This window comes from Hipposideros armiger, unplaced genomic scaffold (assembly GCF_001890085.2).
Source record: "Hipposideros armiger isolate ML-2016 unplaced genomic scaffold, ASM189008v1 scaffold_330, whole genome shotgun sequence".
Taxonomy (NCBI): domain Eukaryota; kingdom Metazoa; phylum Chordata; class Mammalia; order Chiroptera; family Hipposideridae; genus Hipposideros; species Hipposideros armiger.
In genome coordinates this window covers 1,873,974-1,900,190 of record NW_017731680.1, presented here as the reverse complement: position 1 = coordinate 1,900,190, position 26,217 = coordinate 1,873,974, and the positions used below count along the sequence as shown (strand labels likewise).

At 40.6% G+C, this 26,217-nt stretch overlaps 2 protein-coding genes across 7 annotated transcripts in view; both read right to left on the bottom strand.

Moving 5' to 3' along the window:
- Positions 1-2,568, bottom strand: part of NFRKB (nuclear factor related to kappaB binding protein) — a 36,995-nt gene extending 34,427 nt beyond the window's left edge. For 4 of the 6 annotated variants that reach the window (XM_019660801.1, XM_019660796.1, XM_019660802.1 and 1 more), the window contains exons 1-2: positions 2,473-2,568; positions 254-409 (exon numbers count right to left, since the gene is read on the bottom strand). In XM_019660801.1, coding sequence (XP_019516346.1) covers positions 254-388 — 135 coding nt within the window. In that variant the 5' untranslated portion in view covers positions 389-409; positions 2,473-2,568. Of the gene's footprint in view, positions 1-253; positions 410-1,877; positions 2,256-2,429 lie in introns of those variants that run through there. The other 2 variants (XM_019660797.1, XM_019660798.1) reach the window with 2 other exon arrangements.
- Positions 2,569-3,619: 1,051 nt separating this feature from the next.
- PRDM10 (PR/SET domain 10) overlaps positions 3,620-26,217 on the bottom strand; it is a 90,979-nt gene continuing 68,381 nt past the window's right edge. The window contains exons 8-17 of the mRNA XM_019660792.1: positions 24,665-24,820; positions 22,232-22,411; positions 21,011-21,121; positions 19,606-19,806; positions 18,643-18,786; positions 17,573-17,743; positions 15,573-15,713; positions 12,081-12,252; positions 9,115-9,218; positions 3,620-6,614 (exon numbers count right to left, since the gene is read on the bottom strand). Of these exons, the coding sequence (XP_019516337.1) occupies positions 6,414-6,614; positions 9,115-9,218; positions 12,081-12,252; positions 15,573-15,713; positions 17,573-17,743; positions 18,643-18,786; positions 19,606-19,806; positions 21,011-21,121; positions 22,232-22,411; positions 24,665-24,820 (1,581 nt within the window). The 3' untranslated portion in view covers positions 3,620-6,413. The remainder of the gene's footprint in view (positions 6,615-9,114; positions 9,219-12,080; positions 12,253-15,572; positions 15,714-17,572; positions 17,744-18,642; positions 18,787-19,605; positions 19,807-21,010; positions 21,122-22,231; positions 22,412-24,664; positions 24,821-26,217) is intronic.

The window sequence follows — 26,217 nt, the reverse complement described above, 5'->3', positions numbered from 1 at the left end:
AATAGGGCTTACATTATCAAGTTATGTTGATATGTTATTAAATATGTAGAACGTAACTTATAATTTCTTCCTTAATCAGAATATTAAATAGACTCTACACTTAAAAAAAACAGAGATCATACTGACTGCAATATAGAAAATGAAACAGGGAACACAAAAGACTGAAAACTTGTAGAGTACGAAAAAGGTTTGGAATAGCAGCTATGGGGAAGCTGATAAGAGAGGAAAAGATGGTGACAATGTTATAACTTACATCCTCTAGAAGGTCCTCAGGCAAACTAATCCTGGTGCCCCCCAGGAGGCAGTCCTCCATAATACGTGTGCCATGGCCATCTCCACATGGACCCAGTTCCAGGGGATCTGTCAGCATATGGTCCAAGGAATCCATTGTTTATGTTCCACAGGTAATCTAGACAAATATATGCAGTCATACCTTGAGATAGAAGGGCAGAAATCCCAAGGATCTTGTTCACACACTCCTTCAGAAAATATTCAGTTTCAAATTTCTTATACCTTATTCTTATACCCTAACTACAGCTAAACAGCTCTTCTCCCTCTCTTCTCATCTGACCTTCTGAATCTTATCTAGTGGATCTCTCATTACTCAGAATGCTTCTAAAATAATTCCCAAATTTATAGAATTTCTTACAACTCATGAGCAAAATGAGACTCAGAGATTAATAAACACATCAGCAGAGTCCATAATTTAGGCTGCACAGGCCAATAATCTCTCTACGATAACATAGTTTCTTTAACAATTAATTGCTTAATTAATTAGTTGTTCATTTACAAAAGAAAATTCACTGAAAATCCACATTGACTAGTAAAGCTCAGACACTAACAATAAGTTATTTAATGAGGGCCTATTAAGAGTGGGGTCTTTCATGTATCTCACTTAATTCTTACAATTGTGCAAAATAGGGTTATTATATCTATTCTCAGATATTAAAACAAGGATCAAAGAAGGCAAGTAACTGGCCAGACCCCAGAGACGAGACCAAAACTCAGGTCTGCCTGGCTGCAAACCCATGTTCTTAACACTATACACAACACCCCCTATATAAATTCTCAATTTAAACCATGAAAAGGGAACATCTTAATACCATTTATAAGTCCAAATAAACTCTGGAGGTTCCAAGCACCTGACCATGACAGCCAGTAAAGCAGTGGTCAACTCACCTTTAGTTGGTCCCTCTGATATTTATAACCATATAAATGTAATGTTATTTTTCTCCTTCCTATAATAACTGAACACTGCTGGCCACCTTTATAAAAGTACATATTAAAACATTTTCGGGCCAGCCAAGTGGCGCTTTGGTTAAGAGCTGGCTTGGGACACCAGCTCTGAGCAGCAGGGCCCTGGTTCGGATCCCACATTAGGGCCAGTGACGCTGCGCCCTCCACAGCTAAGATGATGAACAACAGCTGAACCTAGAGCTGGGCTGCCGTGAGTCGCCGGCGACGGTGTAGGCTGCAGTGGGGCTACAGTGGGCTGCTGTAAGCTACCGTGAGTGGCTGGCAACCAGTGTGAGTGGCTGGCAGCCACCATGAGCAGCCGTCCAGTGGCCAGCAACCAATCTGCCTCACCTGGGAAGAGCACAATGATAATACCAACATGGGCCAGTGAAGCAACATCCTCCACAACTAGACTGAAGAACAAGGCAGCAACTTGTCTGTTCCCCTCCCCCAATTCCCCAATAAAATCTTAAAAAAAAAACATTTTCAGATAGCATCTCATAAAACTGATGGCTAGAATCAGGCATACAGGTGCAGCCACAGGACGGAAGCAACCTGATGCTTAGAATAAAGGCCTCTTAACAGAAATGACATCAAACAGGGTAATAGCTGCAAAGCCAATGTTCTCTTAGGAGGATCACCTGTTTCACAACTTGCTCACAAGTTTCTTCAATTCGGTGGATGTGTACAATAGCTAAATTTAATCTATTCCAGTGACAACCTTTGCCCTGCTACTATTCTGAATAGGATATCCAAATACAAAAAGCAGGCAGTTGCCAGAAGGCTGGAACCCGGGAAGCCAAGATTTCTAAGTCCTGTGGCGTCCGGACCTCTTTACTAGACCAGGAAGGCCTCTCCCAATGGCCTTTCCTCTGCACCCCGGCTAACCTTCCCTCTAAGACTCTCCCCCCAATAGAAGCTAAAACCTTAGGCTCCTTCCGGACCAACTGCCAGCTCCAAATACGTCGCCCCTGCAGCAAACACTACCCTAGTCACCCCTGCCCTAACCTAAGTCCCGTGTCCCGCCCCTCTAAACTGCGCCTCTGAGCCCACGGCCCCTCCCCCACACCGTGCCTAACCCTAACCCCCACCCACTTGGGTCTCCTCCCAGCTCCCAACAGGCCCGCTCCTCTGCCCCATGCGCTCAGGAGAAGCGACCCTCGGAGAGCCAGCCGCTGCTTCCATCCGCTCACCAGCAACAATTTAACCCTTTCGCCGCACAGGGCCCTCCCTGACCTAAGCCGAAAGCGTGGGACTCCCAGCCTGCTGCGCTTCTCGACCCGCGGGATCCCGGACGTGCTCGCTCCCGCGAGGCGTCTCTATGCGTGCACGCTCCGGGCTTGGCCGGCGGAAGGGGCGGGTTGAGGTAGGCGGGGCCTGGAGGGTGCCCGGGCGGGACTTCGCGAGGCGGGGTCTAGAGCAGCGCAGGGCGGGGCCAGGAGGGTACCCGGGGCGGGGCGGCCCTGGGTGGCACGGGGCGGGGCCTAGGGTGGCGCGAGCTTGCGCGGGGTGTGAGGACGTAATTTCTAGTCGGGTTGATGGATTTACCTGGTTTAAAAGCTTTTGGGGTTTAGAGACGTTGTCGGTAGTTTTTATCTGGCTGCGAATTGAGGCGCTAGAACCCGAGTGACTGAATGCTACTTTATTAACGTTTGCAGAGAGCATACCCTGCTCCAGACACTATTCTAAAGCACTTTCTATCCACTGTCTTTGTACTACAGTTGTATATATTTGTTTTTGTACTATGCACTATTAGTTCCCATTTTGCAGTTGAGGAAACGTTGGTTTCTCGAATTTCATTTAGGAGAACGCCGACCCAAGCTTATGCCCTCATTTATCCCTCCCGTCCCTGGGACCTGGGAGTCCGAAGAAAGTACACACATCGAAGAAATACATTTTAAACCGGATAACGTTCCTCTTGTTAAGAATCTAGGTCCCTTTCTTCTTATTCACTGGGTCTTACTAGTACGGTTTCAGATTCCAAAGCTACTCCCAGCAGTAGTGCAGCGATCATCCTCAGATCTCTTAATTGGATGGAACTACGTCAGAGAAACTGCAGGGCCCCAAAAATGTTCCTTGCTTTTGGAAAACAGTGCTTTCCAAATAATACCCCATACCTGCTCCCCTGCTGGCTGCACACCTGCCCTTAGTTCCTCTTAGAGCGCTGGGAGGTTCTCGAATTAAAAACCACCAAGTGAAAGAGCAGAGAAGAAACATCATTCCACAGTTGTCATCCATAAATTCCCTTACCTGGAGTCTCTGACCAGACCAGAGTGAATTAAAGAGTCAAAACACTGTTAAGTTGTAATAGCAAAAAAAAAAAAAAAAGTTAATCTCGGTGGATCTTGTAGCTTCACACATATAAACAAAGAAGACGTTTATTAAAAAAAATATTTATTAATTTTTACACCTGCTGAGTAGCACAAGACTATTAACACTATAACTCACTGAATGTACAATAAATGTTCACATTTAAATAACAGGATAGGGCCAACATTTTCAACCCATGGGTCAGCTTTAGCATCTCATGAAGTGCTTTTTAGCCCTAGATATCTTAAGAATTTTTTGAAAGGATAATTCAAAATCAGAAAACAATTCAAGAAGATCAAAACAACAGGTTTTTCCAGAGTAACAGGAATTTTACATGATGAAATGTCTATTATGTGGGCAAATCAAATAATAAAAATGTAAACTCTACATGTAATTCCAAAATTTTCACACTGCACTGATTGAAGTCTAGAGTGTCAATGTGTCTGAAGAGAGGAAACAATATAAACATTGGCTACATACATTTTTTTCCAAATTGGGGCTTCAGAGGGCTTGTAATCAGCCATCTCTTCAAATCCAAGTCCTTTTGAAAATCTGTTACCTTGGATGAATGTGCAGAATACCTGATCTTAAAGCAGTGTTGTTTGGCTTGACTGCCACCTGCATCTCTGGTTGATAATATACAAATTAGCTTTAGAATCTTTACTTATTCCACATTTAAAAAAAAGAAGAAGAAAGAAAGAAAGGAAAAACAAACTTAGATGGGAAAGAGACAAAGAGGTCCTTCCACAACAGTTTCTTCTGTGTATTTTAAAACTTGAAATAACTGGCATAAAATGAACATTCCATTCAGTGATAGATTTTTATTTTAAGCAACAAGTTATTCCTGAGGGGAAGGGAGATATCTTGCTGGTTCAAATTAAAAAGGATACAACAGAGCCAAATTCAAGGTATAGAAACAAACTGGACCTTTAGAAAAGTCTAGTGTTCTTCACCTAGCAAGTCTTTCTACATTGAACCCTAGGATATTAGGATATTAGGATAAAACCTAGGATATTACAATCATTACATTGTGGGATTTTGGGACCCAAAGTCTCTATTTTGTGATATAGGGTCAATATTTTCTATTAAAAGTATTGACACTACCTCTTTGCTACCAAAGATATAGAGTCCCTTTCCAGCTTCTACACATTTACCAAGTAACCTTCTCAAGTTCTGTTAGTGCCCAAATTTTCAGGGATAACTAAATGAACAAGGTCTCAAAAAATAAAGTGCAAAATCTACATATTAATAAAGTTATTTCAATAGAATTGTTTACTTTTTAGAAAAGTATCTTTACCATAAAGAAGCTACTATACTTCTAATTTATATAACCAGTTTCAACCCAGAAATGTAAATAAAATAAATTAGTTAACTTCATTTGAAATTGAAGTAGGTTTTTCTGTTCTGGAGTGATAAATTCTACCATGCAATAATTATTCTAAAAATGTGTTAGTATGTCACAAAAAGTTGTTAAAATACATACTGATCTCTGCAATGTTTTATGTGTACAATTAGAATGTACAATAAAAAGGGGAGAAATGTTTTCCCCTGTTGAAGTCACAGCTAACAAAAGGAAACACATTTAAGCAAAACTATCACTGAGGCAGATTTTTTTTCCTCTCCCTACTAACAGTGTAATATTCATAAAAATTGGATTTCTTCCAGATCCCTTATAATTACCTTAACATACTATAAATGGTCCCTACGTTCTTATTTTTCTCCTAAGTGTGAAGTTGATCATACCAAAAGGTCCAGATGAGTTGATACCTGTTTAAGTTAAAAGTGGTAAGAAATAAGGAGGGCCATCTTTCCATCCAATCTTAAAGAATGTTCATTTTAAGACAGCATTAAAAGTTCTATGATAATACACTGAATGCTATGAACAAGGGTTGAATGTACACCTGGTAAGAACAAGGACTTCATCCTTTACCAGTGAATGGTAAACGGGTCCTGCAAAGCAGGACAAGGTTTCAGTGCTTTTTACTTTATATATACATATAATTGTCTTAGTAATTTTACTTGGTACCGATATCTCCAATATCTCCCTCTTATTACAACCACACCAGAGAATGGGAGGCAAAGCTTTAATGTAGGAGTTTAAATTCTGCTGACATCAAGCAACCTGTTATTCTTACAGGGAATCCACCATTGTGGAGAAACAAAGTAAGATGTATCAAAACATGGAGTCTGGCCAAATCCGGTGAGGACTAGCATCTGTGGAAAATACTACCAACAGCCCAACAGTGGTCTTCCAAAAAAAGGCAAGGTTTTGTTTTGTTTTTTTAAATCAGCAGTAACAAAAATTTAGATGACAGAATTTCCTTCAGACCATCACTATCAACCCTTTGTTTCATCATTGTTATTTTCATAATCAATAGGCTCCACTTATTAAATTACTGCGAACTCACAAGATGAAGCAGTCCTGATCTAACACATGGCCATAAAATGCCCCTTCTCCTTTGGTGCCACGGTTTGGAATGAAGTCCAGTGGCTTCGCCCATCCTTTCTCCACCTTTGGTACAAACACAATACACCACTTAATATTTCCACAAAGGAAAAGTAAGGCTTAGGCTTATCAATATGTTAAAAAAACAACTCAAGAGCAAGGCAAAGTTTCTCCATCTTGAAATCTACTTTCTTCTGAAAGATCTCCATTCCGTGGCAGAAACTCCTATGGTTCAGAGTCATAAAGATGACCTTGATAAAACAAGCCCCAGTGTACATATGAGTGTCAAAGCTGTGGCCTCCAAACTCTTGACTGAATGGTAAATCTTAAAAAAGAGCTCTCAGTGTCAGACAGAAGCTTTCCAATTTATGAATGAGAAAAGATATGACATGATTGCTTGATTCTAGCTCAAGGATGGCAGTTATGGTTTAGTGATATGTACTTCACTGCTTCCATTCCCATTGGTGGTAGTTGTAATGATGTACTGTGTGGGCTGCTGTTGGCTGGTGGTCTGAGGGTCTAAGTCACTGTGCGCAGTTGGCTGAACCTGGACTCCCGCAGAGAGGGGAGAAGCTTGCTTTTCCTCCAATTCCGGCTGACTTTCTGATAACACATAATGACCCTAAAGCAAGAAGAAAAGGATCTTTAGAAATCTGAGGCCTAATGGGGGCAGGAAGATCTGGGGACAGAAAGAGGGAACATGCAAAGAAATGTTACAAGGGGAAACCAAAATAGGCACCTATGGGAGATGCCTTAGCTAAGTGTTTTAGAGAGGCTGGATCAGTCACAGTGATTTACTGTCAAGGTAATTTAAGGGAGCATCTTAGTTGGTCAACTGAAAGATATAGTTAAGAACTTCAGGTACCGAAATTTGCATCATGATGGTAACCTACATGGCAAATGAAACATGTGCTATTGTACTGCTCCTAAGAATTTAGAAATTCATAAAATAAGATTGCTATCTTTCAATTCAATTTTAAGATTAATATAAAATGGATCAAAGAAGAGATATTTTCAAGTCTCATTAAAGAGGCAGAATGAACCCCAAGACAGGTAGTCAAGATCAAACGTTCCCAAACTTCAGAATTTCTAAGACCAGCAAAATTAAAAGTAATAATAAATGGTCCCAAATTTTATTTGCCAAGCAAAATCTTTTTTTAAATGCTACTGTCAAATGAGATACATTTTAACACTCAAACGCATAGGAAGGACACAATCTTAGAATACAGTTCCTTACATTGAATAAATTTAGCTTTATGAAAACATACATACATTGTCTTTATTTTCCCTCTGATCATGAAAATTTCTTCTTAGACCTGCAGCAAACTATATCTTTATGCTAACATTTTAAAGAAAGAATGTGTTGGGTAGAAGGGGGATTGGTCAGCTATGTAGGCTGCAAAAAAAAGGCACAGAGGAAAACTCAGGCGCTGGCCTTTTCAAGCACTATCCAGAAAAAAAGCCATAGCCAAATATTCATTTGATTTATCTAGGGCAGGGGTCAGCAAACTGCAGCTCACGAGCCACATGCGGCTCTTTGGGTACGTTCTGTCTCAAAAGTTTGCTAACCCCTGGAAGAGCCAATCCTGTCCCTCACAACAATTTAAAAATTATTTGAGAGCCATAAATATATTTTTACATAATCACCATTATGTGAATATCCTGTAAAAATTTTATAAATGAAACTATGATAGTTTTATTTTCATTTTCAATTTTACTTCAGAGCCACTTCACCAGCCATAGTTTGCTGACCCCTGGTGGCTTTTCCATCTCAAAAGTTTGCCAACCCCTGATCTAGGGCCATATATTCTGAGTCCACATTCATCAAGCAACTCTTTGATTATGATCTGGTTTCCCATGTGGGCCTTTCTTTAGCAGGAGGCAGATGGTTCTCAACCTAGGGTCCATGGAGCCCCTAGGTGGTCCATAGGTGTGCTTCCAAGAATCTATGAACTCCTGAAAATTAAATTTGTGCGTATGTATATTGTGGCAGGGGGAGGGGAACATCCTTGGCTATAATCAGGTTCCCAAATGAGTTCCTGGCCAAAAAAAGGTAGTCAATGCGTCCTACAGGGAGCAAAAATTTCACTGATCATGTCAATGAGACTATCCCATTTTACATTAGTTACTATTTTCATTGACAACAGTGTTACTCTGGATTTATACATATCTCCTAGGTCTAGTTAATGTGAGTTTGTGTGCTGAAAATATGGGTGAGCTCTCACTATACTTTGAAAAAAAAATAATCAGGTTTCTGAGGCCACTAGACTGCTACTCTTTGAGTCCTCTTGGGAAACAGTCTTCCCCTGGGGACATCCTAATATTCCTATTCACTTAAAAGTATTTTTCTTGGGCCGGCCGAGTGGCTCAGCTGGTTAAGGGCTCGCTCAAGAGTTTGAGCTCTGAGCAACAGTGGTTCGATTCCCAGCCTGAGCTGAGCTGCTGCTGAGCTGCCAGCAAGTAGCAGGATGGCTCAGCTACAAAAAAAAGAGTATTTTCTTAATTTAAACTTACATACTCTATCTTCTAATAACTTAGAGGCAGGCTAGAATAAACCAGTGAAGATAAAAACAGAGGTAGCAGATACAATCAACATGGACTTGCCTAACCTAAATATAACAAGATAATTTATGATAACGTTTTCACACTGGGATGGGTGAATTGTTTAAAATAGTTTAAAAGAGCTCCCTAATAGATTCATTATATTATTCTCTCCCAACCCAATTGAAAACCAATAGTAATAAAGTCTCATATACATCCCACATAAAAGGTGATCAATTATTAATCTATACGCATATGGATCTAGGAGGTTATAGTTATTAACGGGATAGATTTTTATTGAGTATTTGCTATAGCCCAGCCTTTTGTGCAAGGCATTGAGAATAAAGAGATAAAGACCAAGACCTAGCTTTCAAGGAATTCATTATCTACTGGGAAAAGGAAGACAGTAAACCAATAATAAAATACACTGTGATAAGGGTTATAATATAGCACCACAAGGTGTTATGGGAACACAGAGGAGGTACTTCTAACTCAGATATTGAAAGTTGGGGCATACAAAGCAGGAAGGGGAGACAGGTGCAGTAGGGTACAGGAGAACCCTCACAAGCAGCACAGCTTACCTGGGTAACTGCCTTCACTTGGCCAGTGGTAACAGGAGTTGCCACACCACTGTCTGTAATCACAAACTGACCTGGGGGAAGTGTCATCATTTGAATCTCAGATGCTGAAAAACAGGAAACAACCATAGTTTATTGGTCTCAGATTTTAATACAAGTTGTAGAAACAAATACCTAGCCAGTGACCACATTCCCCACTGAGACACTGTCATGAATTTGCTTGCTGTGAGAGTCTTATGATGATGTGATTTCTTGATATAGTAAAAGCATCTCTGTTAAGAATTGATCACATGAGGTTAGTACAGTTACCAAATATCAAAAATAATCAATGCATCTCCCTCAAATGTGGCTTCTGAATATCCATAAAAGACAAATATTCAACAATTTTTAAAACCTTGAAATAAGTTACAAAAGCTTACCTGTTAGCTTAATATTTTTATCTTTTATATTCACATTTGAATTGGTGGCACAATGTATCCACTATTGTCTAGTAATCACAAATTAATCTAGCTTGAGTTTTATTTTGCCACCAGTATTAAGGAAAATTAAAAACAAAGTTCACCCTAGCACCCAGTTGATAGTCTCTAAATTTTCTACTAAAGGAGACCACAGCTTCTTGGGAAAACGGCTGGTTCCAGACTTGGGACAGAAAATGTACAAGATGAGCCTAGATCATGGTGTCACACCAGCATGTAAGATGCTATAAAAGACTACAGGGTTGTGTAGAAAATATACAGGAGCCAATTTGAGGACACTCCCATTAGCCAAAGATGGGATAATCCGAGCATCAATAAGGATAAACAACTACAATGGTCTGAAAAATTCAAATTTGTGTTGAAATTCATGAGTACATAACAATACTAAGATACACACACATAAGCCTCATTGGTCACCTTGGATAATATCAGAAAACAACTCGTGATTTTGAAAAACTGGTAAAAAAAGGAGATGGGCTGGCTACTTAAAGCATTTATCTTGCCCGTTCCTGAACAAACTGGACCGCAGAGTAACCTGGTTGTTGAGGTAAAATTTTTTCCTTTACAGAAGTTTTCCAGCTAATTACTGAATAAAGACTGATAGTGTCAGAATCTGACAACTTTGTAATCCCTAATGAAATAGTGAAGCAAAGAAAAAAGAGACAACCAAATTATGAAGTTTCCAGGGAAAAAGTGAACCTGATTCTGAGGAAGCCTCTACATCTAATTGCCAACCTAGAGGAAATAAAAAGGACAGAAGAAAGCATCTTAAGTGATAATATAGGAATGCTAACTGTAAAACCCAGAATGTGGAAAACTCTATTGGACAAATAACCCAGTTTCTTCAACACATAAATTGCAACTTAAAAGAGAGAGAACAAATATATTAAAAGGAACTCAAAAGATATAACCCATTGCAATGTTTGATCCTTATTTGGAACCCAATTTGAACAAATCAACTACTAAAAAAATTTATGAGACAATCACAGAAATATGAGCACTTACTAGGTATTTGTCAGTATTAAAGAATTACTATCATTTATTTTTAGGTGTCATAATGGTACTGGAGTTGTGTTTTAAAAAAATATCCCTTTGGTTTTAGAGATACATATTAAAATATTTATGGATGAAATGATAAAAATTATTACATAGTTTAAGGGCTGGGACAGAATGACAGGGGGAGGTACAGAGCAGACAAGATTGGCCATGAGTTGATAACTGTTGAAATTGGATAATGGGTAAGAGGCATTCATTATATTATTCTATTTTTGCGCACTGTAAATTTTTTCCGTAATAAAAAATTTCAGTTTATAGAATTGTTGGAATGCTAGTTATACTATTAGCACCATGACTATCTGCATCATTCCATATTTCTTTCACAGGAATTAAACTACAAATTTCAGTCCGTTTACTAGTATTCTACTATGAGTAGAAATTAGACTCAGCTCTCACCGTGCCCACCAACATTTAAGAGAACAGATTGTAAAAATAACTAAATGGTAGAGTTGGAGCCTGACTCCATATCAAATCTACATAATATAGCCAAAGATCAATCACAACAGAGATGGACTCAAAAAAAGGAAATCAACACTAGAGAAAGAGCAACACTGGCCTTCCCACCTATCATCTCAGCCCCTATTCCTCCTAGTTCATACTATTGAGGTCTGTTTGCTCTGTTCTATTCCTTCCACATCTTCAGTCATAAAGGTCTCATACTTTCCAGCTCACACCCAACGCTGTCGTCCCCACCAAGATTGTTACCTTTTCTGACCTTTGGAAGCCAGCCTTTTACTGCTTCTTTAACTCTAATCTCAGGATTTTGAAAGCTACTACTCATATATCTCTCTCGCTTCTAGCTAATGATCTCTTTGAGCTAAAGACTGTCTCCTTAGGAGAGGCAGCCCCGTGGAGGGGGGGGCGGAGGGTTAAGAGTATAAGCCCTAGAGCCAGACTGCTTGGGTTACAAGCTTCTATTTACCAGCTATGTTCCTCAGACAAGCTACTCTGTGTCAAAATTACTTTATCTGTAAAATACAAATAACAATTGTACTTATCTCATAGGTTGTTATGAATACTGAATGTGATACATGTGTGGTTTAGAATCACTCCTGGCATGTGAAAGTCGATATTAATCTTTTGTATACCCAAGGTCTAGCACAGTGATTGATATACAGACATTCAGTGAATATTGGTGGAAGAGATAAATCAATGCCATCAACATAGCCTATACCCATCTATTACACTATTTAAACCACCTGCCTACACTCCCTCCAGCACTATTCCTAATGTCTCTGAAATGGGTTGCTCTCATATCAGAACATTGCCTTGAATTCCCTCATGAAACTCATTCAAGTGCATGCAGTACAGAGTGAAGAAAATGGCCAATGACAGTTTAATCCAGAAAATCGATTATAAAGCTGATGACATTATGACCCATGGCTGCAGGTTCCTCTACCCATGACTTACAGCATTACTCTCTTGTTTCTTACTTACAATATCCACGGAAGGAATTCCAAGCATTGGGTAGGTACGTGTGCTGTACAGAAGCACTCTGCTGCTGCTGCTGGAGAGTCTGGCCTTGTGCGGAAGAACTGCCTGGTATATGGGTGGGGCTGAGCCCCTGCTGAGACTGCTGGGATGAGGGGCTCAATGGCTGCCCCGCAACCTAGACAGAAAGAGAAAGCAAGCGTAAAAAATTATGAATTTCCAATATAGTTAAGGCTCACAAATAACTAAAGAAAATAAATCAGGATAATATGAATTATAATACTGAAAGTATACCTGCTAAAATAATATTTTAAATATGAATAGCATTAAAGAAAAGTAATCATAACTATGAAATCCTAATTAATTTTCAAAGGATTATTTCTAAGAGTATCCAAAAAATTAATTTCAGTAGGCTTGTTAGAAAGGTAAATGAATGAAGTTAAAAGAATTGAGATGCTAAATAACTTGCCTACATCACAAAGCTAATTTGCAACACAAATTGACGTCATAATTTCCGTTGAAATGCACTGGATAGTTCCACAGTGAGTGGAGATAAACACGGGGATACATGCGGACATCTGGTGGAGAGGCTACTCCTGTCTACAGGATAAACCCCAAGCTTCACAGTCGGCCGTTCAAGCCTTCCATACTCCAGCTCCCAACTACTTATCCAACTTTTTCTGCCCAACATCATTTCCTGTTACTAGCTGAAACAGTTTTCTATAAACACACCACAATTTTCCTATCTTTGTATCTTTACTCACAGTGAGAGCACATTTATCATAATGCCTTCCCCAACTACCTTGCCAAAATCATATCCCTCCCTCCAGACCTAATTCAAATACAACTTCTATAAAAATGTCTTGATTCTCTGCTAAACATAATATTTCCCTCTTCTGAATTCCTGCAACTTATCTATATAGATCCATATCGCTTGTAGACCCAGGCAAGAGGGACTCTTGCAGGGTTCTTGGTTGACACTTCTCTAGCTGTGCCCCTCCTCATAGGAGGCCAAATGGACGGACATGCCCCCTGAAATATGTGACCACAGTTTGAGGACCACATCCTCCCATTTCCTGTGGAAATGGCCCTGTACCCACTTCAATGGCCTATATCACTCTCTTCGCTGGGTCTGTCCTCCTACAGGGGTCCTGTCTTCCAGATGTGGGCTCCACTAATGGTATTTGGGCACCTAGGAACAAAGGGGTGGCCATGGGATTGCCACTTGCAGGAGTGTGAACAAAGCTGAGACATGTGGGTCAGGGTGTCCATGTGAGTGCACACAGGGCCCTGTGAGGTACAGGATAGAGCCTGCGTGGGAAGGAAGGGGATACAGCCTTGGGGAAGGTTATCCCTGTGTCGTCTTCAACAAGGAACTCTGGGGAGCCCCTCCTGGCCCTCCAGCCTCAGGTTCCTTTGAGAAACTTAAAAGTGTGATGTGGGGCCTGCCAAGTAGCGTGTTGGTGAAGAGTTGGCTTGGGACACCAGCTCTGAGAGGCAGAGCCCCAGTTCGGATCCCACATGAGGGCCAGTGACACTGCGCCCTCTACAGCTAAGATGGGGAACAACAGCTCGACCTGGAGCTGTGCTGTCATGAGTCGCCGGCGATGGTGTAGGCTGCCGTGAAACTGCAGTGGGCTGCCATAAGCTACCGTGAGTGGCTGGCAGCCAGCGTGTCTGTTCCCCTTCCCTGATTCCCCAGTGCTGTTCCCCTCCCCCAATTCCCCGATAAAATCTTTAAAAAAAAAAAAGTGTGATGTGGTACATTTATACAATGGAGTATTACTCGGCCATAAAAAAGAATGAAATCTTACCATTTGCAACAACATGGATGGACCTTGAGATTATGCTAAGTGAAATAAGTCAGACTGAGAAAGATAAACACCATATGACCTCACTTATATGTGAAATCTAAAGAGCAGAATAAATGAGCAAACAAAACAGAAATAGACTCAAGATACAGAAAAAAAAAACCTGTTGGTTGCTAGATGACAGGGGGGAGGGGATGAGGAGAAGGTGAAGGGATTAGAACGTGCAAATTAGTAGACACAATATAGTCATGGGGATATGAAATACAGTATGGGAAATATAATCAACATTGTTGTAAAGATTATGTAATGTGCCAGATGGGCATTGGGCTTATCACGGGGATCATTTCATAGACTGTGTAGATAGATGTATGACCAATATGCCATACACCTGAAGCTGAAATAGAATAATATTGAATGTGAACTCTAAATATATAGGTATATATAGTCATGGGAAGTGGAGTACAACATAGGGAAGATAGTCAGTGGTATTGTAACAGCTATATATGATGTCAGAAGGGGTAGTAGCTTGGGGGAGGGGGTTATCACTTTGTGAGGGGTATAAATGTCTAACTATTACATTATTTTGTACACCTGAAACTAGTAAAAAAAAATTAATTTTTTTAAAAAGTGTGATGCTAGTAGGGGTGAGAAACTTGGGGCCCCTTGTGGATAGAGGCTGCCTATCTTAGACTGGGAGAAGTAATAAAAATCTCACAGCCACTGAACCTCACACTAGAAGGAGGGGAGGGCAATCAGGTGGCAAGCAACATGGCCTCCCACCTACACCCCACTATAAACAGGAAAGTAGAGAATTTGTTTGTGTATAGTATGGACTTTCACAGCCATTGGAAGGGTACAGAGCCTTTAAAAGAGAGAGAAAGACTTTTTTCCCAGCTTTTTCCTGCCACAGCCTGGCAGGTGTTTGGCAGAAAATACAGTTAATTCTGAACTAGCACTATCCATGTTATTTAGTAATTCAATTGTTATAATACTTTACATATATTTTTCAATCTTGTCATTATAAAAGTATATGTGTCAAGTAGAAAGAACATATTTTATTTAACGATTTGCTGATTTGATTCAAAACTTTTAAGTGCTCAAACATATGGCATGCAGGCCTTCGTTTATACTCTTGTCCTGGAACCTGGGATTATCAGGGGTGAACCTACATGCCTCCTTTATGGTACCAGTGTCTTCACTTCCCATCCTATCTATTTACTTGTATACATGTATTATCTTCCTAGTAGACTCTAGCTCCTTGAGGACAAGATCTGGAAAAGTTTCATGCAAAGGATAAAGACTTAATAAATATGTTTGGAATGGATGTAGCTATGCTATCTCAATAACAGATTTGATCTACAAACACAATGATAGACTCCTCAAAGTCAGTGTTCCAAAATTATAGAAACAACTTAGCAATTGCATGCTGTCACCCAGCCATTTAGAATAGGAAGCAAAGACCATGTTGTCTCTAGGATATCATATCACAGGGCTTCATTTGGAGAAGAGAAGCTAATCACTTACTGTGTGTCCATAATACCAAAATAAAGATTAAGGTCCAAAATAACAATGGCATTTCAATAGTCAAGGAGGTTAGCTCTGAAGATAATGTCTCTTCACTCTTACTAACTCTTCAAGATCCCTGAGGCCATGTAAAGCTCTGTGAACAGTCTATGGAGCCGTGTACCTGAGCGGACGATGGCGCTGAGGTGGTGGGCTCAGTGACTTGGATGTGCTGCACCTGGATGGCATGCTGGGTGTAGGTCTGGGGGTCGTGGAGCTGGCCCACATCCACAGTGGACTGCTGAGACTGGTGAGGGGAGGTGGCCTGGAGGGAGGAGAAAAACAAATGCATACTGATTGAGGTTAAGGGAAATCCTCTCAGAGAAAAGTTCAGCTAAAACAGTATACCAACAGGAAAATAAGAAAGATAGGATAGACCTTCAGATCCAATGCTTCACTCCCAGAGAGGCCAAACCTAAGCCAAGCTGGCAAACATTAAAGAAAGTGATGGTTATAAAAAAAATAAGCCACTAATATTATTAAAATCTGGAAAAGAATAAGATAGAAGAAATATAGCTCGTAATAATAACTTGAATGAGAAGCTCTCCGGAGTTAAAAATCTTTTTCCCTTATATTTTAATTAAACTTAATGACCTATCCTTTATCAGTTAAAAGAGATCAAAGAAGAAATTTTGCTTTTGTCACAATTAAACTACTAGAACAGTGGTTCCTAGCCTTTTATGTGTTGCAGACATCTTTGAAAATCTGGCTTAGGGCCAGCTGAGTGGCTCAGTTGGTTAAGAGCTCGCTCTGAGTGCAAGCTCTGAGCAACAGGGTTACCGGTTCAATTCCCAGCCTGAGCTGAGCTGCCAACAGGTGGGAGGACGGCTCAGCTAAAAAAAAAAAAGAAAGAAAGAAAATCTAACTAAAGTACAGACTCTTTTTCCAGAACAAGGTACATATACATCATATTTTATAGGCAACTCCACAGATTCACAGATTCTTCCAAAACCTAAAATTAAAACCATCCTATAAGGAAAACAAGATAAAGAATAGTCTATGACAGTGGCAACTCCCAATTTCCTGCTCTGGTATTAGTTTCACATTTTCAGAGACCAAATTATTTCAAAGCAACAGTTCGTTCATTTGGGCCTGGAGGCCACTCTCAGTATAATTAAATGAAACAATAGTTCTGGGAGGGTTCCTTCTTTCAGCTCACTAATCAGTAAGAAGGAGCTACTAATGATGTGGTAGAAGGAACACTGTGATACATCTATACTAGTAAGGTACCAATTGATATTCAAAGATTGGATCAAAACTATTCTTTAAAACCTCCCACTGATAGGGCCAGCTGAATGGTACGTTGGTTAAGAGCTGGCTTGGGACACCAGAGGGCCCCGGTTCGGATCCCACATATGAGGGCCAGTGACACTGCCCTCTACAGCTAAGATGCTGAACAACAGCTCAACCTGGAGCTGGGCTGCTGTGAGTCGCTGGCGATGGCGTAGGCTGTATCCCCTGCTGCAGTGGGTTGCCATGGGCTACCGTGTGTAGCCAGCAGCCAGCGTGAGCGGCCGTCCAGAATCTGGCGACTGATCTGCCTCGCCCGGGAAGAGCACAATGATGGTGCCAACTTAGGCCAGTGAAGCAACGTCCTCTACAACTAGACTGAAGAACAAAAGGACAGCAACTTGTCTGTTCCCCTTCCCCAATTCCCCAGTGCTGTTCCCATCCCCCAATTCCCCAATAAAAATCATTAAAAAAAACCACAATAAACCTCCCACTGATATAAGCATTCAATGCCCAGGTAGGGACTTATCAAACTGGCTCCTCACCCAGGTAGTCCACCTGGGTGCTCAGGGATCAGGGTTCAGAAGAGACTCAGAAATAGTTTGCCCTGGCACTGTGTTGCAACACAGGATCACAGGAGGTGTTGGAACCTAAAATCTCCGGACTTCTCTAGACAGAAATCTCTTAGTCTGCTAAGTCCAGAGCCCATGACAGCCTGTGGAGGGGAAGTTTTACAAAGGCCTTTGACTCATAATTAACAAGCAGAAGCATATTATGTAGGGTCCCCCTCCAGCTCTGAGAATCGGGTGCTTTTTTGTTGACCGCGGCTGCCATGTTGGCAAGCTGACAATACAGCATTCATGAAAGGAAAGAGAAATAAATGCAATACAGTACCGGAGCCACTTGCACCACTTGAAGCTGTATGTGCTGAGGTTGCTGCAGACCTGATGTGGACTGTGACACAGGGATGTACTGAATTCGCTGGTAGTCCCCTTGTGGCGTTCGGTAATCTGTTGTTAAGGTCTGGGACAGTTCTGTCATGGCTTGGGTTAGCAAGTCTGTTGTCTAGAAAAGTCACACAAAACACATCAATTGGTAACACCACTGCTTGCAACTATTTCAGTGCTCTTAAGTCTTACAAAAATTTAGTTTTCTCACTGGTGGATCATGGACCTTACAAATTAGCCCTGAGCTCAGATACAAAAAAATCCTGGGCCGGCTGAGTGGCACATTGGTTGGGAGCTGGCTTGGGATGCCAGAGGGCACTGGTTCAGATCCCACATGTGAGGGCCAGTGACACTGCCCTCTGCAGCTAAGATGCTGAATGGCAGCTCAACCTGGAGCTGGGTTGCCGTGGGTCGCCGGCGATGGCATGGGCTGCAGCCCCTGCTGCAGTGGGTTGCCGTGGGCTACCGTGTGTAGCCAGCAGCCAGTGTGAGCGGCCAGCAGCCGCTGTGAGCGGCCGTCCAGAGGCCGGCGACTGATCTGCCTCACCCAGGAGGAGCGCAGTGGTGGTGCCAACTTGGGCCAGTGAGGCAGCGTCCTCCACGACTGGACTGGGGGGCACAAGGACAGCAACTTGTCTGTTCCCCTTCCCCAATTCTCCAGCGCTGTTCCCATTCCCAATTCCCCAATTAAAAAAAAAAAATCCTGAAGTTGAGAAGATATTGGAAGATTATCTACATATCCAATTCTATCTGTCTATGTCAGGCCCAGTAGAGTTACCCTAGAGGTTCTGACAATCTTGCACAAACGAGCATCCCTGAAAATTTGCTACCCATTTCACAGAAAACTTTGGAAAGCATGGAGAGACCCACTCATTGGCATAACGCCTTGTGTGGAATACTGAAGAATAATGGGCTACATCTGCAGCTGATTAAATGACAAGATAGACATGGCTTTGGCACTGAAAGCTATGAGGATCACTGAAGGAGCTGAGATGTTCTTACGAGTCCCACACTTACCACCACAGTCTCTCCAGTAGCACTATCGGTAGTTAAAACAGCTGGAGCAGTGCTGATCACAGCTGTTGTTAGAGGTGTGTGTAAAGTGCTAGGGAGCTGGGCATACTCTGGATGCTTCTTTCGAATGTGTTGTACCATCTTGGTCTGAAAAATCACAACAAAAACCAATAATAATTACTGTAATTAGTTATTTTCAGTCTTTCTCAAATACAAAGGGTTACAAAATCTTTTATGTTATCCATTAAAAAAAAAAAAAAAGTGGGCTATGTCCACCCATGGCTGGGACTGAACTCGGCACCTTGAGCTGAGATGCCATGCAGATGGCTCAGTGGATAGAGCGTGCGCTCTTAACAGCAAGGTTGCCAGTTTAAGTCCCACATGAAAAAAAAAAAAAATCAGAGCGATGCTGACTGTGCCTGCCCCTCCTAAAGCGACACAACGCTATGAAAGGGAAAAAAAAGAAGAGGCTGTAAAGAAATTGAAGAATCATGTGGCCCCACACCATCAGGCAAAGTCAGAACACCTTGAAGTACCCCTTAGCCCCACCAATACCTGCAGCAGTCAATCACAAGCCCCCCCAGCAAAAGTGCCCCCCTTTTTAAGAACTATCACTCAAGTTCCTATGTAGGACTTCTGAAGCCTGAGCTCGCAAACTGTGAGCATGGAATGTTCACACTGGAGACCCTCAACAGGCCATGGAAAAAAGGAATCCAGTCAAGTGCTCAGGCTATCAGGTGGCATTAATTCTGGGCAAAGTCTATCATGTTCTCTTCCCATTCTGTGCTTATAGACCCAGTTCTCAGGAAAACAGCTCCTTAGCCATCTAAACAAGCAAAACACCTCTGTTAGTTCCCTATCAAGTCAGAAAAAGCCACCAGAACATCTGGAGAAGAAGCCATCTTCTCTCAAGAGATTCCTTAAGTTGTAGCTTTGATTCAGATTTCGTCAGAAGCCTTCCCATACCTTGCTGCTGTACTGTTTGGAGCAGTGGGGGCAGCAGACAGGAGGGGTAGCTATTGTGCCTGTGAGCTGGGTGTGGGTGCTGAGCATGGGGTCTGGTTCTCCAGGGCCAGCAGGACGGAGTTTCCGAATGCTTGGTGGGAGCTCAGCCCCAGGATGGTTCTTCAGAATGTGGGCTTTCCGCTTGCTGGCACTTTTATAAACCTGCAAATTCAAACGCTTTGTCATGAAAGCAGTACATAGTTCCACTTTCCTGCTTAAAGTAAACCATCTAACAATTTCTTTACAAGGACATGAGAAAAAGTATTTGTGTATCCCAAAATAAAATATGTTAACAGATATACAGAGGGTGCCAAAAAAATGTATACACATTTTAAGAGAGGAAAACTGTATTAAAATTGTAATACTCAATATATACCAGTAACAAAAAAATGAATAAAAGTCACATTTGACTTCTGCAATTACAAGAGGTGCTCAAAGTGGTTACCATCAGCGTACAGACACTTTTGATTATGGTGTACTACTGCTTGAGCAATGCTGACCAAACTTGTACACATTTTTTGGCACCCCTGGTATTGAAGGATAATAACATATAGGATATAACATAAATTAGAATAAAATAAGAACATCATCTAGATATGCCAGGCATCTTCCTTGAATTTATAGATCTAAGATAATAATCATAAAACTAACCTTTACCCTAAAGTTTAAGGGGTGGATATACAGTCATAGGAAGAGAACACTGTTTCTAAGTGCAGGTCATCCTTAGCCTTTCTGTGAAAGCTTTCATATAGTTGACTGCTTGATGCCAAAGAATCTTCCAATATGGCAAGTCTAATAAACAACTAGTAAGTATAATGGTGAATCTATGCTTTAAAAATGTTTCGCAATTGAAGTTGACATAACTACATTATAGAAGAAAACAATATTATAATGAAACAATAAATGTGTATTCTTTCTGTCTTTTTTGTAACTGTACAAAAATAAAGAATAGAAGAGTAAAAATAGAGTACACCACAAAACTTTTCCACATCCTACTTAATCTTCTAGAAATTCAAAATCTACCATATATTTTACAAGCAGAATGACGAACACTCATTTTAGAGCTTAGAAATTTTAAATGAATTCATATACTAAGCTCCTGGTAATAAAACTGTTCTTTTGTAACAAAAATCACAGAGAGAAGGAACAAGTAAAATAAAGTCAACTAATTCTAAAGAAAAAAAATTTGGCTTAAAATGAGGCTGTACTTCTAGCCCTTTCTTGTCTAAATGGAAAACTACTGAGAGACAGGAAACCATCTGTTAAGAGTAACTGCAAGATCCTAGTATATATTCACACATGCAGACAAATTGGCTCTAAGCAGGATTCCCACAGAGGCATCTTGCTGTGCATAGTTTTTTTTTACCTTATCACAATACTGACAAAAGTAATCACGGTTGGGTTTTATGATGGGTAGAGTTAACTCTGGCACCTCTTCTATCTTCATGTCTGGGTGCCTCTTTGATAAGTGATTTACCTAAAAGGAAAAAGAGAAAATGAGAAAAAGAGACTCCATTACAAACAGGAGCTAAACAAATGTCACTGATATTGACTGCTAGGAGTGGAAATTCTCTGAAGCAGTGGCCCAAAACAATAAGGCATTTGGCCAGAATCAGCATCACCAGGCCCATCTGACACCAAAATATTAACAGTCACTGTTAAAAGGAATGAACAATAATTCAGCAAATTACTGAAGATGAATTGGGTCACGGTAGATCCCTTTAATAGTCTTTGACAAAAGAACTGCAGTTAGAAAAAGGAAAATTACAGTAGCATGAATTTCTTTGGTGAATTCTCCTGATGCAAACCTGTCTTTCATTATTTAGTGTCTTAGCCTTCTTAGACAGGACACTGAATGAGATAAAAATTAAGGTTCTGAATTTTAAATAATGCTCTATGACTTTAGCTTCTGGCAGAAATATACAGTAATTCCTCGATAGGTTCTGCGACTTTAAGTGAAAAAACATAGAACAAAACCAATTTTACCATAGGCTAATTGATATAAACAAAAGTTAAGTCCCTATGCATCTCATCAATGCTATAATGAAACCACACTGAACGAAAGGATTTCAGGACCTGCTGTATTCTCCAAAAACTATAATAGGACAAAAGGAATTGAGAGCAGTGAACTGGCTACCCTGATGTTTCACTAACCTGGTTCACATACCCTCCTCTAACGGAACGTTTCCTTCTACTGCTGTTTCATATCTGGAGAAGAGAGGCATTCAAGGGAACAACAGGGGAGAAGGTAAAGACCCCAAGAGAAACTATATTCAGGAAAAAAAAGGAGAAGAGGGACGTAAAATACAGTAGGAGCAGAGACTGAGAAGCGTAAAGCAAAATAAAACTAGTAATGAAAAGTGATAGAAAAAGACCTCTTCCAAGAGGACACCAGAAATGAACTTCAGCAAAGGAGGGCGAAGGGAGACTGGAAAACAGAGAACTCCAAATTGGGAATTGCTTGCCTCTGTTTCTTCCCCCTAGCCACTGACAAATCTGTATAAAATACAGTACAAAAGTCATCGCCATCAATAGAAATGGATAGGTCTGCAAGACAACGGGTAGAATCTGGAGCCTTGGCACTGACCAGCATGCCTCGTCTCCGGAAGCCCATCATACACAGGCGGCACTTGAACGTGAAGCTGTCATAGTCGGTGGACGTGATACGAGGCTTGAATGTCTTGGAGCGGCTGATGCGGTCGGCTTTCTTGGCTTCCCGCTCAGGATTATGCATCCTTTGCATATGTTCCCGTAGTTTGTCTTTTCGCTATTAGAGAGAGTTTTTGAAAAGGCAGGGAGGTGAGAAGTGGGGATAGAAATTTTTTAATTGAAGAGATATAAAAAAAAAATCCATACAAGTTAGCAGTAACCACAACCTGTCGAAATGCATCCAAATTGCTCGAGAGCTAGAACATACCATGAGGACACGGCAAGTGACTAGGAATGACTGTTCACTAATAAATAAGTGCATTCCACTAAGCCTTGGTTGAAAATGACCGTTCAATTTGAAAGATACTGATTTCTGAGAAGAAAGACTTTGTATTGATGTAGAAGAGATCAAAGGGCACATGGACTTAGTTTGGTATCAAGAGCTACAAATTGATAATGAATGATAGGTAATACTAGATTTACAAAACCATGTGTATACTCAATCCCCACACATTTTAATAAACATAATGATATTCTTCTAAATACCAAACAAATTTATGTAGGAATGTCTAATTTTATAGATTTAGGAGTTCAAGTAAACAATTACACTGTCTGCTATGGATGGAGCATATGGTCTAGGTCCAGTTTGATGATCTAATCTAGTGACATATGTTGATGCGAGTCCACAGAGAGAAAATTAGGTACAGCCCATCTTGAATAAAATAAATTAAAAAAAAAAGCCAGCTCCCTTATCTAGCGAGGCTCTGCTCTTGGACATATGCTTAAACTGCTACTGGTCTTTTAAAGATTTTGAACCTTTCTCCCAGACCAGTTCTACCCATCTTTTGGTGCAGACTAGAAGGTGGAAATGAAGCAGCAGCAGTGATGCCCAGCAGGTCAGGTGCACCCCTGCCCATCCCTCCTCTTTCCCACACAGCCGCCAGCTCTCTTCCCAACTGTCAGCCCTGCTGACCACGTCCATGTCCACCACCACATGCAGCAACACAGTTGTCCACAGACAGCACCAGCTCTCCTCCTTGGGCCCACCCTACGGGTGCGGATGCCTGCATTCCCAGGCTCCCAGGTAAGTGCCCATTTTGTCCACCCAGGCCACGGCTTTAGAAGCGGGGATTAGTGACCTTTCTCTGATCCTCCAGCTTCTCATTTCTGGCCCTTACTACTCCATCTTCTCCTATAATTAAGTTCTTCTTTCTATAAGAAACTCCTTTATTCTGTAATACTCCTAGTCGGTTGGCTTCTCTAATTGAAGCCTATCTAATATATTGGGTGAAAGTAAAATAGAAGCAAAAAGGGTGGTTTTTTTTTTAATATATGCCTAGGTGTTAAAGTGATATGTGCCACAAAATAGAGAATCAAAAAATGTTGAATGGGCTGGATAAATGGCCAGCCAGTTAGCATCACGACAGGGATCCTTTTAGATTAAATTTTTTTTTAAATTAAGAAATAGAAAAACCTAGAGCCATTTATACTTTTCACATTAGAATTCTCTAAGGAGTTCTAAATCAGGCTACTATATATTGAAAGCCACCGGTATTATATTCCATAACATACATGACACAAAACTTAAGCTTTGAAAATTATTTCTGCTTCTTTTTAATGTCTCTATATTCTATATATGTACATTTTTATAAAAGCACTATTCCCTTCCTGAATCCATTTGTGATTCTTTTCTAGTTTCTATGACAGCATGACCTACAATCATATTCAGAAGAATGTCTCTCAATGATATCTTTACATTATCATCTGATTTCCTAATGAAACATTTTTTTAATTGTTTTCACATTTATTTGCTTAATTTTATCTCTGAGTCTCCCATGGGTTTTTCCTTCGCTTCTAAATTCCAGACAGGTTACTAATACTTATTATTTTTTATTTTAATTATTGAAGTTATTAACATACCCCAAAGTAGTCTAAGACCTCTCAACATCCTACAGATTTCCCATCTCCATTAGATGACAGCCCTGCTGCCTTCAGGGCTCAATTATAAGGCTATTATATTTAATAAGTGCTCAGTAAAAATCTCTTGATTTGATAAGTAAATGTATTGTGCTCTTAAGAATTACTCAACAGCAATTTAGTTTTACTCATCACGCATTTGGATTCTTTTAGGAGATGCATTGTTACTCTATTAGTTTGAGATCTGAATTAATTATTTGGGGAAACTAAGGTGAGTTTTTTCCTTAATTTTATCACATAACTAACTCAAACATGAGGCACAAAAGTTATCTCCAGTCCAGTTCTTTATAAGTAGGAGATAAGCTGATGAAACAAACAAACAACCATTGACCCTTAGCACGATATGATTTCGGTGGCCATGAAAGCAACCTCAGGCTGCTCACTGCTTACACACCTTAAACTGCTTCCCACATGTAGAGCACAGGAAATCTTTGCGGTCTGAATGCCGTAGCATGTGGAGTCGCAGTTTGTCAGGACGGCAAAAGGCCTTGTCACACTCTGTACACTGGTAGATCTTTTCTGAGTGAAAGCTTCGCACGTGTTTTTTCACCTGGCAGTGAAGACACAGAAAAAGTCAGGGTACTCAGACAGCAAAAATAATAACAAGAGGCAGCTTACCAACATTAGAGGGCGCCAAAGGCATTCCCAAGGACTTTCACTTAACCGGGTTGTGTAATCCAATCAGATGTGATTGATAATTAGGCTCAATAATACACACTAGCTCTGTCACAAAGAAACGAAACAAGTAGCCAGGAAGCCTACAATTCTTAACCTCCAATGTGAGTTGAAGAGGAGGAAGAAAAAGTCTTTGCTTAGTCAAAAGCCCTGATTACATGGAACCCTTTTTTTTTTTTAAGATTTAAAGCAGAGTTCCTTTGGGCTTAAATGAATCTCACTAAAGAAACATCTATAGGAAGACAAAAAAATAATTCTTTCTCATTTTTTCCTGCTTCCAGTATTTACAGAAATAATTTATCCCCTTTTAGTAATTGGTTNCCCTCCACGGGGCCGAACTGGGTGCGCTTGGGAATGCGCCTTTTGGAGAACACACCTCCAAGGAACCGGTCGATGTACAGGACCAGGGGGAGGCTGGCTCTTGCTCTGGTGAGCACGGGACGGTTGGGGATGGGGTGTAAGGGGCCATGCTTTGGGCACACTGAAGAGTGTGCATTGTTACACTCCTCACACCCTGCAAAAGAAAGAAAATCTGGAATTTGAATCCCTCCACGTGATTTGATCTCAAGTAAGAAGTTCTAACCTGAAAAATCCCCAAATCTAAATTATCAGGCCAAAATTCAATTAACTCCTACAATTACAGTACCCATTCAATTGTAATATATTAGCTTTCACAGACCAATAAAATTCTGTACTTTCCCTCTAACATCAGGCAGAATTAGCTTATGCCTGCCAAAAATAATACGCAGGCTGTGACCTATTTCTCTACTGGATATTAATTCAAATAGTGGCCACTAAATTTACAAATCAATTATAACATGTCTGAAAAGAAAAAAGAAGAGCTTATTAGGCTGATGAGACGAAAGAGGTGAGGTTTATAGTATGTAAATTGTATCTTTTAAAAAGCTGTTAAAAAAAAAACCCTGATAATACTGTTTCACCAGTTTTTTCAAAGGAAATTATAGAAGCCTCATTGTCTGGGCATGTCTCACACCAACAGAAAGAGTGCTGTGCTGTTTGAGTGCAATGCATATTGTGTGAAGAATGAATTTATGAATTTAACACCCCAGCCCTCATTCACTTGGATGACACAATTAGCTCAGCCCTGACAGGACATGTATTTTCAGCTCATTCTCCAAGTGATCAGTTTTCACTAAGCATGCACGCTCACCCACTTTTCCCATAGCACCCATATGTCAGCTAACTGCCAGTATGAATGTGGACCACACAGGGATCGTACTCATAACCCTTAGCAAGTTTAATTAACCAATC